Source organism: Pavona decussata, unplaced genomic scaffold (genome assembly GCF_977016875.1).
Source record: "Pavona decussata unplaced genomic scaffold, jaPavDecu1.1 SCAFFOLD_61, whole genome shotgun sequence".
Taxonomy (NCBI): Eukaryota; Metazoa; Cnidaria; class Anthozoa; order Scleractinia; family Agariciidae; genus Pavona; species Pavona decussata.
Window position 1 is genome coordinate 3,545,001 of NW_028145482.1, and position 18,901 is coordinate 3,563,901.

General features: G+C 40.3%; 1 protein-coding gene across 4 annotated transcripts in view; it reads left to right on the forward strand.

Moving 5' to 3' along the window:
• Positions 1 to 17,842, forward strand: part of LOC146479146 (uncharacterized) — a 59,052-nt gene extending 41,210 nt beyond the window's left edge. For 3 of the 4 annotated variants that reach the window (XM_085111381.1, XM_085111382.1, XM_085111384.1), the window contains 11 exons: positions 668 to 1,248; positions 1,777 to 1,951; positions 2,416 to 2,891; positions 3,800 to 3,942; positions 5,268 to 5,546; positions 6,381 to 6,502; positions 7,367 to 7,492; positions 8,499 to 8,588; positions 11,186 to 11,234; positions 13,727 to 13,773; positions 17,544 to 17,842. In XM_085111381.1, coding sequence (XP_084967507.1) covers positions 668 to 1,248; positions 1,777 to 1,951; positions 2,416 to 2,891; positions 3,800 to 3,942; positions 5,268 to 5,546; positions 6,381 to 6,502; positions 7,367 to 7,492; positions 8,499 to 8,588; positions 11,186 to 11,234; positions 13,727 to 13,773; positions 17,544 to 17,573 — 2,118 coding nt within the window. In that variant the 3' untranslated portion in view covers positions 17,574 to 17,842. The remainder of the gene's footprint in view (positions 1 to 667; positions 1,249 to 1,776; positions 1,952 to 2,415; positions 2,892 to 3,799; positions 3,943 to 5,267; positions 5,547 to 6,380; positions 6,503 to 7,366; positions 7,493 to 8,498; positions 8,589 to 11,185; positions 11,235 to 13,726; positions 13,774 to 17,543) is intronic. The other variant, XM_085111385.1, reaches the window with a different exon arrangement.
• The last annotated feature ends 1,059 nt before the right edge of the window (positions 17,843 to 18,901 follow it).

The following is an 18,901-nucleotide window of genomic DNA, read 5'->3' on the forward strand; positions in this document are numbered from 1 at the left end:
ACGTAATGCGAGTAATTCTAAGTAGAGTTTCAAGTCAAAATCCTAATTAAACAATACAATATTTAGTTCAGTTGTGGTTCGTATTGTTCTTTGCCTTTGTCATTACACACTGCTTTTGTATCTTGACACAGAGTGAAAAACACCTTTCCATGATAACAATAACGTTTAAATTCTAAACGATATTAATTTACACGCTTTAATTATATTTTGTGGCGAGGAATATGAAAACAACAGACAAGACTTATCAGTTGGGACAGTGTTTACGTTTGGTACTTGGTACTTGAATTTTCTTTTGTTTTGTTTTGTTTTGTTTCGTTCGCTTCAGTCTCGTCGCGATTCTGATAGCTCGCAATCTCAACTATCCAGAAAGGGACTCCCGGTAGTCTATCCGTGTTTATAAGCGTTGCTCCTAGGAGATTGCTTCCCATGGGATCGCCAGAACACGATGATCATTTGCAAGCAACCCTTGAGAGCTTTGATCACCGAGCGGAAAATGACTGATTGTGGTAAACAGCCGGCATGGTTTAAAGAATTAGTCTGGTTTATGATTTCTGTTGGGAATTTTTCGTTGTTAACTGGTGGGGTCGCAAGACAGTATAACTAAATGTTAAAGAAAGAAACTGTTTAGTTTGATTAAGAATGTTATTGTTTTCTTATTGTTACCCAGGAAGCAGCGAGAACTCAAGAAAATTCCGATGCTAAAATACGTGAAATGGCAGAAATCCAGAAACTTCGTAAGGAGTACGAATCGGGAATCAAAACAAACGACGAACTTAGGGGACTCTTAGAGAGCGAACGAGATAAAATTCACGACAGATCAAGATCATCGGATGGAATATTAGAGCTACGACTGCAACTCGACGAATCCTTACAGGAGAACGACGAACTTAAACGACAACTCAACGAAAGTGCCCGACTAGATGACGAAGTTAACCGACTAAGACACGAACTTCTAAGCGCTACTCAGGTGAATGATTCGCTTGGGTCACGATTAAAAGAAATGAAAGAATCTTCTTCAAGAATGAAGGAAGTGAGGGCGGAGGCCTTGAAGCTACAGAAAGAGTTACAAGACGAAAGGCGTTTGAATAAGACACTGACTGATCAGTTGAAGGAGACGAGAAAATCGGCGGAGGAAATTGGAAGAGTGCAGCGAGAGTTGAGAGAAGCGAAGATGATGAATGAGCAACTCGGCAAACAACTCGCTGAGCTTCTCAATCATTCGGCAAAAATGAAAAATGAGATCGAAAAGTAAGGATTAGTTAGTTTAGTTATTTGTTGTGATATTTCTGTTGTATAAACGGGTTAATCCCTCCCAGCATTATCTTATTATATTTCTAAACTGCTTTTCCAGTCAACCCGTCGGTATCGGACACCTAGACTGCCAACGCCGACGTATTTCCGGCTGTTGCTTCTCTCCGCCGTTATCTTCTGGCGGGGAGAAGCGATAGCCGGAAATACGTCTGCGTTTGCAGGCTATCGGGCACCTCCTCCAAGTTTTTAGCAACTCTTTGAGTCTTTAACTTTACTGGAAATTTCTTGCGCTGATAGAAAAAAAAAACAAAAAAGGTTTGAACGGTATTGGAACACGGCCTTAGCTGATAGTGCTACATGTTGGAAGGAGCGTTGGACCGTATCCCATTCGAGCCTGACTTTTTTCAAAGAAGTTGCTTATTTTACTGAAAAGGCTTTTCATTGACAAAGTATTCTATCCGCAGTTCACTGAGTGTGTATAATCATTTCAAATTTGTACTTGTATTTTGTAATTTTCCTGTGCAGATTACAACACGAACTTCAAGAAAAAGATAAAGTTATCGAGACATTAGAGCTCAGACTTCAGTCCAAAGCAGAAATGCATTCCATTGCACTCTCGCCATTTTCTAGTCCTTCAACGGCCAAACGCTATGGACAGACACAGACCAGCCCTGGTTTACATGCGAGGAGCCCGCTTAACGTAAGTACGACAGACAGACAGACAGACAGACAGACAGACAGACAGACAGACAAGAAACAAGTTATGGAATAGTATAGACAGGTAGACAGACATTCGAGTGGACGGACATGTAGGCGTTTTTGGGAACTAACCAACAGACAGTTTACTAGACTGACTAACAGTTTGCAGACTTAAAATGGGTACACGGATACAAGGCAGACAAAAGGTACATGAGAATAATCAGATGGACGGATAGACGGTCAGGTAGACAGACAAGACTGACAGTTATTCAGTCTGTCAGACAGTCAGTCAGTCAGCCAGTCAGTCACTTACTCACAGAAAAAAGTGAGTGAGTGAGTGAGTGAGTGAGTGAGGCAGTCAGTCAGTCAGTCACACTCACAGAAAAATAGTGAGTGAGTGAGTCAGTCAGTCAGTCATCTTTTGCCGTTGTCTGATTTATCATATAAACTTCCTTGTCATATTAGTTATCAACAGCAGCTTCACCACAAAACGAGTCTTCCTCGGAAGCGATAGAGAAGCTTCACCAGATGAACAGAATGCTTTTGGGTGAAAACCAGCTACTGAGGAGCAAACTGAAAGATAGCGAAAAACTCAACGACACTCTAAGGAACGAAAACAATATGATATCCAAACTACACAGCCAGTCCACTCAAGCACAAGCTACGAGCGAAAAGCAAGCTTCAATGGATGACCTATTGGCTGCGTTCATGGCAGAAATGAGAGAACTGCGCCTGCGTCTAGAGGATAGTATTCGCACCAATGACGCACTGCGGGCTCAGTTGGAAAAGCGATTGTTGACTGAAGGGGATAGTGAGGGAGGTGCTGACAGGATTATTCTGATTCGAGAGAATGACACGTTACGAACTGAGCTGCTGGAGAAAGATCGGATTAATGAAAAGTTGAAGAGGGCGATTGAAGGACTGAAACAAGAACAAACTAGGTAAGTTACCTTGAGTTACAGCGATACTATGGCTGCAGCTCTTTAAACCTGAACCGTGCCCAGTCGTTTCTCTTGTTAGAGGGAATGCATGACAAGGATTAAAGGGGAGAGACTCCGCCACGTCGAAATAGTGGCGTGCTCGCCTACTCGTTTTACTTCCAATCATCCCCCGCTTCCTACGATTCACACTTTATTTAAGTATCAATGTATTTAGCGTAGAGCACTGATTGGGACGCTTTCCAGATCGAATTGGAATTTAGAAATGTTGATTTTTGAGTAGAGGGGAAAACCGGAATACCCGGAGAAAAACGTTTAGGAGCAAGGACGAGAACCAACAACAAACTCGACCCACACATAACGCCAGCAATCTAACCCGGGCCACAAAGATGGGAGGCGAGTGCTCTCACCACTGCGCCATCCCTGCTTCTCAAGTCTAAGGGAGACAACTTGGGTGGAGTCAACGTAATTAGACTGTGAGTAGGGTGGATAAGAAGGCAATTAGATAAGAAACTGGCGATTGCTAGTAAGAAAAATGTTTCCACTCTGGAGGCAGCTTATGGTGTATGGTTACTGCTCTTGTTGCTTCCCTGTTGTAATTGACCGTCTTGATTTTTTTGTTTTTGTTTTGTTAGATGGATTTTTTTAGTCAGTGACACAGGTATTCTAGGGAAAAGAAAATCCGAGTTCTAGCAGGAGTCGAACCTATGTCATTCCGATTACTAGTTCGGATGCTCTACCACTGAGCTACAGGAGACTCGTGAGAGCTAGGGCCATTAAACAAGGTTCATGTGAAAAACATCCTGCATGCAGCTAGGATTTGAAAGTCGATGATTTTATTTTTGTGAAAGAAAAGATATGACATAACATCTTATTTCTTTCACAATGTTTTTTTTTTTCTGTTCGTTTAGAGACAAAGATCAAGTCAGTTTTCTTCGACAGCAGCTCGCGGAGAGCGCCAAAGTGTCAGAAAATCTCAAAAAGGAACTGAGCGTCTACGAGAAACTATATAAACTGTCTGTTGAAGGCAGGAACACTGAAGGACAAGCAGAGGGTAAGCTTTTTTTTTCTTTCGGTATTTTAACAGGGACCTTTAGCATCGACGACGGCAACGTCAACGACAATGACACAAAACAAAAGGTTAAATGAGCAAAAACAATCGCTCTGCTCGTGCGTTTTAAATTTTGGTGCATTTTTTTTGCCGTCCCCTGCAAAACAACAACGTGAAATGACCAAATTTAAGGTTTTTTGGAGAACGTGACACACACGACGGTGAATCGTTCATTTCCTTTCTTAAGTTGAGCGAGTTTAAATATTCGCGAAGCAGCACAAATGCAATAAAGGTATATCTTTAAGCGACGTCTTCGTTGTCGTTGCTGTCGTCGCTGCTGAAGTTCCCTAATAACAGAAAAGTCCTCAGAATCATAAAAGTATGACCGTCTAAAAAAACTATTGACAACTACTTCAGTTTCTGTCACCTCTGTGGATGATAAGCAAAGGTGGTAAATGCGTCCGCGAATTGAATCTCACAAGCTCACCATGATTGTGAAATAAAGCTGTGTGAGTAAGAAAATTATTTTTGTAAGTCAGTGACACAGGCATACTACCTCAGAGGCTTAGGAAACTCGTGGAAGCTAGGCCATTATTCATCCTGCATACTGCTAGGATTTGAATGTCGATGACTGGCATACTTGTGTGCAATGGAAGAAACGTGATGGTATGTTTTGAGTCTGGTGAACAAATGAAAATGATGTTTGAGTAAATGAGAATGATGTATTAATCAGTTAATGACACGGGCATACTCGGAAAAAATCCGAGTACTCCTATCAGGAGTCGAACCTAAGACCTTCCGATTACTAGTTCAGATGCTCTACCACTGAGCTACAGGAGACTCGTGGGAGCTAAGGCCATTAAACTAGGTTCATGGGACAAACATCCTGCATACTGCTAGGATTGGAATGTCAGTGTGTGACATATGCGCAATGGAAATAATGTGATGGAATATGTTAAGCTCCTTTTAACATTTTCCCACAAGGAGTAGCACTTTTCTGGTGCTGTTTGTTCTACTGTTTAAGGTGGCTCAAACTGTCGAGCCTGAGGATGAAATCACAAAGTGCGGCAATAGAAGTGAATGTTTTCAGCTAGTACGTGGTGCGTTCCTGTGTTACTGTTTTTTACCGTTGACTCCGTGAAAAAATATCGTAAAATCTGACCATTCAAAAAAAAAAAAGCTAGCTTTGCTTTTCCGCTGTGCTGTGTTTAATTTCCTTTACGGGAGGTTTAGTAATGATGGTGATACTTTTATGCAATACTCCTGATCTAAGGATAGGGTAAACATGGAAAGAAATGTTTAAAAGGGCTTGAAAATCTCTCTTGCAGGCCAAAGTTACGGTAGTGAAGGTCCACGGAGTCCTAACAGTGAGCTACAGCGAGACGCCATGTCACTTTTGTTGGCTGAAATCCGCAGTTTGCGAGTGCAGCTCGAGAAAAGCATACAAACTAACAATGCACTGCGGCTCAAGCTTGAGGAACAGCTTGGTCGGCCTCTCTCTTCACCATCCCAGTCCCCAAGCAGATCTCAAGTCACGGTCATCCGCCAACTTAACTTCTCAGAGGGGAGGAGTGTGGACGATGCTGCTTCCGTGAGCTCTGCAAGAGGTGAGCAGTGAAGTGAAGGTCTTGGTCAAATGTTCTGGTTTGGAATAAATCAAAGCAAATTTACGATTTTTCTATCGAAATTTTTCACAGCAGAGTCAGTCTGATAATCCGTGCTTTTCTAATGCTTTTTTTAAAAACTAAACCAAACAAATTCACAGATCTACTGATCTTCGTAGTCTGGCGTGTTGTCCTGCGTTACTTTCGGCCATCAAATCAGTTAAAGCCAGGCTTGCAAATCAAGACTGCATGTATTCTTGATCTTCCACTTGTTTGACTACTTTTATTACCAATCCTCTGATCAATTAAAAGGAAAGCATGTGCGGTCCGATTGTTAGAGCTTATTGCCTATTATTTTGAGTGAGTTATTCAGCTCAGCTAAACAAAAACAGACACGTTCAGTATTTTCTCTTTGGATGGGCGCTGGCGCTCCATCTCGATAACAAATCTTAGTTCGTGTGTGGCTTCGCCTGACTTGCGTGTTTGTGAATGTTGGTCATACCTTTATTCTTCATAGCAAAGCGCGGTTTTCAAGTGAGTGTCGAAAGCAATTTTGCGTTTGTTTTAGTTTGCTGTATTACGCTCTGTGATTGGCTAACAAAACTTGCGCCACTTTATCAACCAATGAGAAGGAAACGAAAACCACTCGTGCCTTGCTCGCACGCGTTTTCCCGCGCTGTGTGCCGGTTACCTGTATTTGCTTTAAATTCTGATTGGTTCATTGCACTGTTTTGTCTTTTGTGATTGGCCAGAGTAATTACTTTGGTTTAGGTTTTAGGACACTCAATCGAGAACCGCTCTAAGTATTCAAACCTTTTGTGTTGCTGGTTTTTGTAGATATCGAAAATGGAAGAATATCCGGTGAGGATCAAGAGGTTGTGGATCAGCTTGAAGGAAAATTAAACGCAATCAACAAATCCGCCACTGATGCGTACAACAGCATCATATCAAACGCTCAGGTAATGTGTTGCATCATAAAAGGGCTCGTGGTTTCTAAGAATACTCCATGCATACAAACACACTGAGCTAGTTTGAAAAACAACGAAAGTGGAACTTTTTCGTTATGTATACGCACTGCGTATGAAAGATTATATAGAAGGAAAGGTTCTCGCAGTTATCTATGCAACCAGACTATTTCGAAAAACCTGAAGAAAATTCAGGCTTGAACGGGATTTGAACCCATGACCTCTGCGATGCCGGTGCAGTGCTCTACCAACTAAGCTATCAAGCCAACTGGGAGCTGGTCATGTTTTGAGTTCATAATATACCCGTGAAGGATAAATGAATATGGATATATATGAAACATGTATACGCAACGGTATGGTTGGGTAGATAACTACGAGAATCTTATCGTCTATATCATGTGATTTTAACCAGAAAATAGTTGTTTGACAAGGCTACTTTGGGTTGTCCTTATGGAAGATGCGAGTCATTCCTTTTGTTGAGTTTCTTGTCTGAGTACACAACATGATGGCGAAAAGGATTTATTTACTTATTTGTCGGGCAAAAAGAACCCTGTAACGTGGACCGGACCATAATCTTCGGCTATCTTGTTCGTTTGTTTTTCTTGAATTTGTTTCAAAGTTCTCCTTAAGTATAAAATTAAAGGTCTGGTTTGCTGAATCTTTCTAACACTGAAAAGAACAAATGGTGTATGTTTTGTTTTAAATTGTACTTTTGATTGTATTAAATTTAATTTAGTCTTGATTGTAGTAAATTTAATATTTATACCCGTTTTATGTACCTTATTGTTATGAGACAAACTCAGGGTGACTTTTGTGTGTATAATTAACCTATTCCTGATATACCTTTCATCTCTACAGACCGACAGCCTGCCCCATATTGAGAATATTTTAAGAATTGTGTTGGGATGCAAAACGCTGTTAAACGATCTTCGAGTAGATCTTTCTGCTCGGCGTACATCCGGGAATTCCGACAATGATAGAGAGGTAAGACTGAATTGAGTTGATGTGGCATCGAATTCTCACAAATAATGTTCACAGAAATATATGGCAACTGGTAAAGAGAGTTAGTATGTCAAGCTTTTGGCTGAAAGAGCGAAAGTACTGTTTCCATATGAATGCTGACCACCATCCTAGCGACCATGGAAAACAGACGACAACTATGAATATGGAGCGTTTTTTCCCCCCGAAGATCACAGTGATCATTTGGAAACCAGGGTTACGTATGTTCCAGCAGTAGTCTGTAGATTGACGATAAGTTGTTACATCCTTTGATTTTTCTTTTTAAGGACGGTGCCTACTATTGTTTCTGCGCATACGTACTGGCGACTGCGCATCTCGAGATACTCGGGTTTCCTATGGGTGGCGCCTACTAATACGGGGATATTTTGGCCCGGTTTAACACTATGCAGAGAAAGCAGAACTTAGCAAGTGCTCTTACTATCCAAAAAGAAAATTGGGGGTAACCATGCGTTTTTCAGTGATAGTAAAGCTTGAAATTGGAAGAAAATGCCATACATTGCTTTGTGTTTTACTGCTTTTTAGAATAATTGTGGCTTTATTATCTCTAAAAAATGCGTGGTTAGCCCCAATTTTCTTTTTGGATTTCCATAGCTCTTGCTAAGATCATCTTTTCCCGCATAGTCATTAACCGCGCAAAAATACTTTAGTATTAGTAGGCACCGTCCTTAACTTTTGCAAAGCGAATTGAACAAGTTAATCAGACGTAGTCTAAAACTAATTGTTACCTGGGTTACGCGTATTTTCCCGCGCTTGGCGCTTTTCCTGGCACCGGTTTCATCTTCTCCCGCGTTTGGCTTCAGTTGCCTGATTTTTCTTTGGCCCTGATTTGTACAATGCACTATTTACGTTTCTTTTCATTAACCACATAAAATGACGTCGTAGTTTTTGTTAACTTTAGGTGCTCTTACTAAAGACATGTCTTTCCCTTTTTCTTTTAAACTTTTTTTTTCTAATTTACATGTTTTTACAGAGTAAAACTCTCAAGCTTGAGATTGCAAAATTGAGACGTCGACTTCTTATCCAAGAAGATATGATTAAACAAGCTTGCGAAAGGCTTGAGGTAGGTGGTTTGTTTTGTTTTCAACTCCTTTTGAGTCGTATGGAGAGCTCAAAAACACCATAAGCAACTTGATAATGTGAGTGCCGCTTAGAACTTTCAGCGAACTTTGCCCGGAAAGATTTTTTTCTCTCACGCGGAGCCGGATTTTAAAGTTGTCTAAAACAAGGTATTAATGAATTTACACTACAGAACGGTTCTGTTAAATTGTCGGGAGTTGGAAGGAGCTTCTGAAGTTATAGCCAAAGTACCAAACTGTGTGAACACTAAAAACAGCACTGTGATAAATTAATAATTAATAATAATTTGTAATTTTAATATCATTTAATAATATTAGCAAAGTCATTCTCACTCTCCTCTCACCAGTCAGCCAGCCATCATGCACTTCCGTCTTTTGTCGAGTTGGAATATTTCTTTGGTTTCATGGCGGTTGTCTTTTCTGTCTTGAAAGATTAACCGACATTGCAAACATCTACGGAACCAATGAAGCTTCTCTCAAAAGCTCGGTTCTGACACAGGACTCATTTTGCTGATATGGCTCTACATCCTAAACTCTAGAGGCCCGCTTTTTTCTGTCTTTATTTGTTTTATTACACCCATTTTGAAATCACTGGTGATCCTTGCAATCTGATTGGCTCTCAACAGTGCGATTTATTCCCAAATTGCACCATTTTTTTCTTTCAGACCAAATTGCACTCCACTCAGTTCAATTACCATTATTTATCAACAGGGTTGACAAGGCAATTTAGCCACTGAGATTCGAGTGCTGACGTTTCGAGCGTCAGCCCTTCGTCAGAGCGAAGCGACCACAGTTTCTTTAGAAACTAACTCCTTTATTTCTGTTTTTGTTTTCCTTAAACATGTCCACTGTCCGTTCATCTCTTGAGGTGACAGTGTCATTACCAATGGTAATCTTATCTCAGTAATCTTCTCCTTGATCAGCCAGCGTTACTGACGTAAGCCATAATCTTCTGGGCGCAGTCCATTCCGTTGGAAATTTCGAAAACTTTCCCTGTCGAGTGGAAAGGCGTTTTCTTCGGTCGTTCCATACTTGCAATCTCCTTGGTTGATCAAAAAACGTACATGGTGGCGCAATGATGTACGACCCCTTACACTTCCGCATACTAACGAGGAGTGTTTTATCAGTTTTTAAAACACCGCATACTAATAAGGAGGAGGTTTATCGATATAAAGTCATTGCACGTGATGTATTATCCACCATTTTATAGGCCAATGGGCTTATGAATTTTTTATACGTTTTTGAAGTCTCTGTAAAACCTGGTTCTCTCTTTAGATCCATTGAACTTTTAACTCTACCCCCACTGACTTCATATCTACTGTCCGTCAGCCAATGGCGTACGTTCTGGTAATAACCAAGAAGCAAACTGTGATATAATCTCTCTTCTGTTTACTGTCTACTTTGTCTGCATTCTTTTCTTTTCCTGTATAGTTTGCAAACTCGGAGATTCAGCAACCTTTGTTTTACTCACGGTAACAATCTTCACTGATGTTAATGCTTAACAATTAAGCGTGTTTATTAGTTTAACCACTGTAATTCCTGTGTTAATGAATGCTTGCTCAAAACACACTAATTCACCATGTTGGTGACAACTAAACCGACTAGTCAAATGAATCCATCGTTTGATTAATAACAAATCGTCAGAACATGAATGCATGTTTTTAACAACAACACTTCATTACCATTAAACAATTAATTTACACGACATAACATTTAGTACATAATTAGGTAAAGAGCTACTCACAATAACCATAAACTTAATCGAGCTGAGTAACTGACAAACTTATTCAATTTTAACAAGCGTGTCAATATTATAAACGTACTAACCGCATCCAATAACCAAACAGGCGTCTAATATTCTAACTGAGCCTTTTATAGAGATCACCGCTGAATGGAGTGGAATATGGAAGAGTGTGAAGTAAAATGAACTAGACTGAAGTGAAATGAAATGAAAAGGAATGGAATGAGAGACGACCGGTTTGCTTTACGACTGTTGTATCTTAATTATACAAGAAATTAGGTTGAGCAGGGTAGCTCAAAATGGAATGTGCGTCTCTTTATTCCATCTGTGCAAATAAATGCCCTGAAAGTCTGTCATTTCCGATAGTTTCCGTTAACGTCCCCGAACAAAGACATGTGGTCGGCTAGAGTATTTGACACTGCAATCGAGTTTTGACTGATTGATTGATTGATTGATTGATTGATTGATCGATTGGCTGGTTGGTTCATTGATTGATTGATTGATTGATTGATTGATTGATTGATTGATTGATTGATTGATTGATTGATTGATTGATTGATTGATTGATTGGTAGGAATCTATACACACTATTCTACATGGTAGGCTGTCTGCAGTCTCACCTACAACAGTCTCAGGAGTATGAAAAGCAGACTACCACTTTTTGCAGTCCTTCCTTTCTCGATATTTAAAGCCTGACTCCTTTTATTCCTTACCTCATTCTTAAACGGAATACACAATGAGAAACTAACTCGCTGATCTAAACTGAAGATTAAACTCTTCTTTTGTGGCATTTTACGGTTGTGCTTTCTTGTTTAAATTGGGGATTTTCTGCTCCACTAGGCTACAAATAAAGTCAAGCAGAACGTGGAAGGAGAGGTTATTGCCAAGTGTAAGTATCACATTCGCTGCCGATCTATCCTGGGGACTATTGCGACAGACCTAGTAATCATTTTTGCCCGTGGGTTAGATTCTTGTTAGAGGGTTAACAATCAATTGCCGGAGGTCATTTTTCACTGCCATCTCCTACCTATGCATAACACCCATGTATTTCAAAACATTATTCTTTAATATGAAACCGTTTTCTTAATACGTGGAAGACCATTGCTCGAGGCCGAGAATCAAACCCATGTCTTTTGCGATACCGGTGCAGTGCTATCAAGACAACTGGTTGCTGATCATTTTGTGAGCTCGTAGAATGAATATAAGAAATATGACATATTTGAACTGCGATTGAGATACAATGGGCACGTACGCTGTCGCAATTTTGAGGAGTTGCAAAAAGAAACCCTGGAAAAAATATTAATACAGGCTAAAACGTTTAAGCCTGATTATGTTTTAGGCTTTTGTTCGCCTCTCCTGAAGTTGCGTCCATAGCTGCAGTGGTCTTCATGTATTTAAATATTTAATCTGCAGTTCATATATACGATATTTTATATAGTCACTCTCGCGAAACCGTCAGTTTTTATCACCGTTTTCAGTCGTTTTTAATGTGTTCCATAGGCGATAGCGCATAAGAAAGTTTGCGTTTTCAAACGTATGTGTACTTTTGAACACGAAGAGAGCTCTTTTATTTTGAAGTTTCAAGTTTATGTTATGTACCTCAAATTGTACGGCAAGATATAAAACAAAAAAAAAAAAGGGTAAAGGAAAGTGGTGAAGAAGCGTTAGGTTACAAAACTTAACGGATATATTAAATAACAGACTAACCTGACTAACGAGCGTAACCTGGGGAGAGTGCCTAAACTACTGAGGGGGACGGGAGTGGATTTTTCTCTCTCTTCCTCCCCCACTCAACATACCCTCACTACAACCCCCCTCGGTAGTTTAGGCACTCTCCCCAGGTTGCCTTCGCCGCTACAAACCAAAATGGCGGGAGTTCGATCGAAACGTACGAGTCTCGAAAATCCCACAGAAAATTAGGGGTCTGTGAACAGTCTAATTAAGTTACTATAAAGTTACTAGAGGCGGTGAGACGGTATACTAGGTATACTAGGAAAAGATTAATTATTTAGAAGAGAAAATATTGCAATTTAGTTAATAGCTGGTGCCGATATATTTTCGTTCGGGTTCTCTTTTAACGAGGGAAGAGAAATCGAGTTTTAATATCATTGGTTTGTGAGTCCTTAAAGTCATGATCGCTGAAATAAAATAAATTGCGAAGCGTATTGAATTTAAACTTATAGTAATGTGTCACTAAGGTGTAAAGAAAAAAAGCAATAAATTAAACTTGTGCAGCCTTGTTATAATTAGTTAACTTTAAAGCTATAAATTATAAAGTAAAATTAAAGCGTTCTAAATACGTTGTAGGTCGATGACCTGTTTCCGTTTAAATCCACCCGGCTGGAAGGTAATCATACAAACATAAATATGATAACTAGAATAAACCCACCGAATAATTCAGTATTTTGTAAATGGTGAAGTCGCTTTTGTGTTGGTCCCAGTGTACATCTCAAAAACTTTGTCTTACTGCGCAAGGGCGAAAATAATTTTACGACTTGCGCGTAAGCAGTAGAGTTTAAACTGAAGAAGTCGATAAATAACTGAACAATATGCAAGATTCAAGCACCCCAAAGTGCGTAAGCCGCGTAATCCAAAGGCTGGCCGATTTAAAGAGTTTTCGCCTCTATTCAGTCGAATGTTGCGTTAAAGAAAGAAAACGTAATGTGACAGTTTTGTACTCAGGTATTTTATCGACGAGGAGGTTCAAATGAAGTCCAGTTGTAACCAGCGGCGCAAAATGTAACCCAGAAACGTTCATTCTCCGTCCTAAACTGCCAAAATGTTTCCACCCAGAAAATGGCCACCGAAAAATGTGTAACCCAAAGCAAGTCCCCAAGCTTTTCCTTCAATCCCGGAAAAGGTCTTCGTACACCCCTCCCCCCGTCAATCACTGATATACCTGGGTACCCTCTCTGGTTGAAAATGTTTAGTGCTGATAACGCAGAAGTCGCACTCAATGAAAAAAATTTCTATCGCATAAGTCTGAGAAAATTTCTGCATTTTTTTTTCGGGAAACGCAGTGTATTTTTTTTTTTCGCTCTTTTCTTGTGTGTTCTTTTTTTTCCCTTCTTCTTTTTTGAGCTTCTTAAGTACACTAATGTTTTCTTTCCTTTTCGTTTTAAAAGTGTACTGTAGTGTAATTAGTTGATGCAATTGTTGTAACTGAGCTGTAGTGTAATTATAATTCAACAATAATAAAAACCCCCGAGAAGATTAAAAATAAATATGAGAAAAGAACCTACAAGGAGATATAGTTTGTTTTGGGATGCATTTAAAACCAACTGAGGCTTTGACAGGAGACAGCTTAGTTATTGCGCCGTAGTGTTTGTAGCTTAAGATTTATGGAAGTGGCCAACCTTTTTCATTTCTCTTTATCTTTAGTATCCCGCACAGAAAAAGTTGTAACCGGAGCAAGACAAAAGCTAGAGGTAAGCAGCGAGCCCTGTTTTCTGTTTTCACGGAAACGGAGCGCTCTTTCCAAATACCCGGGAAGACCGCTCTATTGATATAGAGATTTGAAATTACGTTCACGGCGAACGGCAACAATGACCACGTGACCATGTTTATCTTACATTTGCCGCTCGCTGTTTTCAGTTTGTCGGTAAAATTGACTAGTTTTCCGTTAGCACCGAAGTTCAGAATTATTTTGCACTATTACCATCTACGTACTCAAAACGTCAGCTTTTGAACACCATTGATACGACCAGCGTCACCCCGTTGATGCGACCAAAGTTTTTCGATCTGGTCGATCGCATTGATGAAAAAAAACAATGACTGCCAAAGTTTGTTTTCCATTAAGAAGGTGCGCATTTTTGCGTTTGCCGTGAACTCGATTCTTAATCTCTCTAATAATACGTATACAGTGTAAATATGATAGATAAAAGGGTTTAATTCTAAAGAAACTGTGCTTACACGACAGTGAGGAAATGGCACAAAAGACGAACATTTGTTGTATAAGGTGACTTGATTGGGCCCGTTGGCCACCGCAAATGGGATTCAAAAGCTGTCGTTTCCGGAGGGCAATACGTCTTTCGTTTTGCTTTGACGAAGGGCTAACGCTTGAAGCGCCAGCTTCTGAATCTCTTAACGGTGTCCAAGTTACTTTATCAATTCAGTTGTTACGAACAAGTGAGTCTGGTGCTCCGCGTAAAAGACTGAATTCAACACCATTAAGTTTCTGCTTAATTTTCTGCATCAAGTTGTCACTGTTTTATAAGACCTCAATTTACAAGTATGGCAAACACGACACCGAAAGTAATAGGACAAACGTCAAGAGAGCGGGCGGTTTACTGTTAGTACAGTGCAACGCCAATGATATGACCAGTGTCACTCAGCGACCGAATTTTGCCGATCTGGTCGATCGCATTGACAAAAAAAAAAAAATTGACAGCCAAAGTTTGTATTCCATTAATAAAGCGCGCAATTTCACTACCTTACTTTCTGTTTGGTCAGACTTTCTTTGTAGTATTCATGGGAATAAAGAGAGTTGAAAAGTATAGGGTGTTTGGAAGATGTGCAAATTTGCCTTGGTGGTTAGTGTAGACTTCTGAATAAATCGAACTTGGTACATCGACTTCGTTGCCAGCGCCGGTTAGCCCACCAGAGGGGTTGAGGAGAGGAACTTGGGATTAAATTTAGGCGTATGTGTTTGTTGTTTTAAGCTTTGCCTTCCGTAAGCGTGCTGATACTGTTTGGGTTTTTCACGGTACATCTTCTCGAGGACTTGAAAAAGACGTTTTAAAAGCAATTACGGCTGTGCAATTCCCACCATAGACAAAGTTAATTAACAAAAACTTTCACCGACGAGTGTTAGTTACCTTTCAAAATTTCGAAAACAATACAAAACAACCAACTGGTCCTTTGAGAGTAGCTATTTGCATACGAAAACTTTTCCACGTTTTCGCTCCTGAAGTCGAATAAAATGTAAACCTTCTGTAAGCACCTGTCAGAACGCTCACGTCCCACCAGCAAGGGCAGTGCGCTCGGCTTAATATGAGGCTTTAGTGAGTTGATGATTCCTGTCCCCTTCCAAGAATTTTCTTCGAGTTGGTCGTTTCTATTTTCAAATTCTATTTTCATTTGAATATTGAGGGCCTTCATCTAAACCGCATGAGGGGGATTTGGCTTTGCTTTCTAAATAACCAAGAATTGATCCGGCTAAACGCGTCGAAAGTCAGGTTTGTTCTCATAGCAACCGCCGTGAATAAGTAAGCATCTTTTTTTGTCATAGCGGCAAAGCAGGCATTATTATTACAATTTTTTTAGTTTTATGTTGTTTTTACTCGGTGTTTTAGCATAAATAGATTACAAACGTGGCCTTCATCAAGACTTGATGCTCGTTTTAGGAACTTTGTTTTGACACTTTGGAGTGAGAGAGTCATCAAAACGCACCCCTTTCTCCTCCTCTATTGTCCACTTTGCCGTTTTGTTTACTTGTGTCGTCAAAAGGCTCTTGACCAGAATGTGCACTTCACAATCTTTGTCCAATAAATGGATGCGTGCCATGTATCTTATTGATATTCGAATTTGAAGTATTCAATGTAGATTCGGAAGAGTAAAACGTCTTTACTCATTAAATTTGCGTGCAGACAATCAATTGTTCGTGCCTCATAAATACAACTAGAGGCGGCAGCCGGGCTGGTTGTCAAGACCCGAGTACCGTTCCGGGGCACCATGAACTGTGTTATTTATTACGAGGTGGGGTGGGCTTGGTCAGATTTGGTGCGGGGAGGGGGGGAGGCATATGAGAAAATGGCTTCAAACGGGGTCAGGTGAAAAAGGATTCAGATGGCGCGATGCTCACTGAAGCAATTTCCAGTAGTGAAAAAGAAACAATGAGACAATGTTAAACCGTGCCTTTCGCTTGTCGTCGACCTGGGATCTATTTACAACAGAATGTGAACGCCTCAAACTGATGTTCTCTAAACTCAAGTACCCAGATTCTCTTATCAACTCTACCATCGCCCACTTCGTTACTTCTGTGACGTCGCGAGACACGCTACCGACGCCTCAAACTGAAAACATTCATCGGATAGTCTTACCATTCAAAGACCAGAGGTCAGCTGACGTGGTAAAGAAACATCTTTCTGACTTAAGCAACAAAATTGACCACATTCTTCAGCCAGTTTTCAGTAGCCGTAAACTTAGTGACGTTCTTAAAGTGCAGCAGCCTAAGCCACCCTTGATCAATCAACAGTGTGTTGTGTATCACTTTGTATGTGATCTGTGTGATGCAGATTACGTCGGCTATACCAGCCGTCACCTTCACCAACGCATTGATGAACATCGGTTCTCGGCCATCGGGAAACACCTAAAGAATAATCACCAAGTCGACACAATTGGCGACCTGACAAGTAACTTCACAATCTTAAAGAAATGTCAGGGAAAGCTTGATTGTTTAATATTCGAAATGCTTTGGATGAGAAAGAAGAGACCGAGTCTAAACACCCAGTCAGACTCCATTCGTGCGAGACTATTTGTCTAACGGACAAAACTCCCATTTTATGACACCTTCAGAATGAACACCGGACAGTTACTTTTAATTTTAATTTAATTTATTCTATTTCACACCTTCACTTTACGTATAAATTATCTTTTCTGTTGCATTCTTTACTTGAAAATGGTGCCAGGATGACACCGAAACGTCGTTCCGTTTTTTCGCTCATTTTTATAGTTAATTGATAAAGAAACGCTATTATTTTGATATGGAGTGTAAAACATGTTTTTCCAATCGCTTCCGTTTGCGGGGGAAGAAGAAGGTGGGGGGAGGGGGGGGGGGAGAGGAATTGAGGGGAGTTCATCCGAGAAAAAAAAAGAATTCCATTGTGGGGGGGGGGGGGGGGATTGTTGAGTAAACATTTGTTACTACTACCCTGCATAACGGATTATTACTAGAATGGATGCTCCAACTACTATGAACAAGTCACTTTTGGAAACGGGACGGATAGAAAGTCATCTGGTTTGGTTTTATCGTCAAATAGATAGGTAAATCGACCTACCAGAAGCCCTTTACGTCCAAAATTGTGTCCGTCCCGTCTTCACACTAAGGTAACTTCGTCGTCCAAAATGTTACCCGTTGTCGGTCCCGCGGTTTGATGGATAAAATTCCACATTACCCCGTTCCTCCTCCCCCCCTCATCGGAAACGGATGGTTTCCTAAGTATGAATGAAAACTGACGTTTTTCATTTTCTTTTACAGGATCGAGTGCGCGCAAAAAAGGGAAAATAAATAAACCAGCTGTACGAAATTTTCAGATGGTAGCAGTCCTTGTAAAGAAGATATTTTTATTTTATTATTATTTTTTTTATGTCAAGCTCAGTGGGCAAACAAAAAGCCAAAATGTAAATTTTTGCAAATTTAAATGTACAGATAGATCCCAAACTATTTTTGTACGAATATCGATTAAATTTTGACACTTGTCAAATAAATCCTTTAATAAGTAAAATAGTTCACCTGCTACCCAATGGCAAATTAAAAAATGATGTTGCGACAGCCTATTTAATTTATTTAATTGTGTGACTTTCTTTGCGTTCGTCACGCACTTCTGAGAAGTGTGGCAGAGCCTTCAGTTTTTCCAAAATGAAATGGGTGTGGAGTGAATTTCGACAAATTTGGTTACAGGTGTTTAAAAAACCAAAAATAGCATTGCGATGTAACTTTGCCTTTCTTTAGCCGTCATTTCGCCTCTTACGTTTACATTTCTTTCCATTTTATAACTTTTTGTCAGTATCACTTCCCATTTAAAATCCCCTTTTCCTTTTTTCTTTCTCTCGTAAGCCACTGTCCCTCTTCAGTACGTGGCCCATTTTGAGTGGCCGTTTGCGGGAGGTTCACCTGTTGTCCCTGGAAGAGATATTTTGTTATGGACCTTCAGAATTGACTACGAGTACGAGATTGAATACGAGTACGACTTCTCAAATTTAGTTTGCGTGGTTTAGAAAACCGCTTGTCACTCCAATCTTGTTTCTAGGGTCTTCTTATCTGCTGATAAACAACGGGAAGGAGCGAGAGTTCTGAGGATGTTACTGATTTGAAAGTCGCACTCGTAGTCAGTCTCGGTCTCTGAACTGGAGGTCCGTACTGTTAGTGGCTGCTAAGGCACGAAATTCACCCTACGCAATAAGGCTAAAACAATTTGAATCATTTTGGTCGCTTTCTGAAGTGAGGGTTATTCCGGCCGCGGAGCAAACAATGTTTTCGCAGAATTTGAACCGAAGAAAAAAGTAATCCACCCCGATCCCTGACACCGTATTTGACTGCTTCCTTTCTAAGAAGCCTTCTTGCCTTAGGTGACGCACCAAGGTAAGGCCCGCTTTTTCACAGGACGTGAGACGAGTTAAAATAGTGTTGATCGGTGTGAGAAACGCATTTGAGAAACATCAAAACTCCTTCGGACGGATGATCGAACCATCAAACATGATTCCCCCAGAAGTAAATGCAGTTTCATTCAAACTGTAGGAAAACGAGCTTAAATGTGCTGAATTCTTGTTGAGTCGGCAGTATGAATAGCGTCTCATTTGTAATACACAGCCCATCATTGTAAATGACCCCTCCGC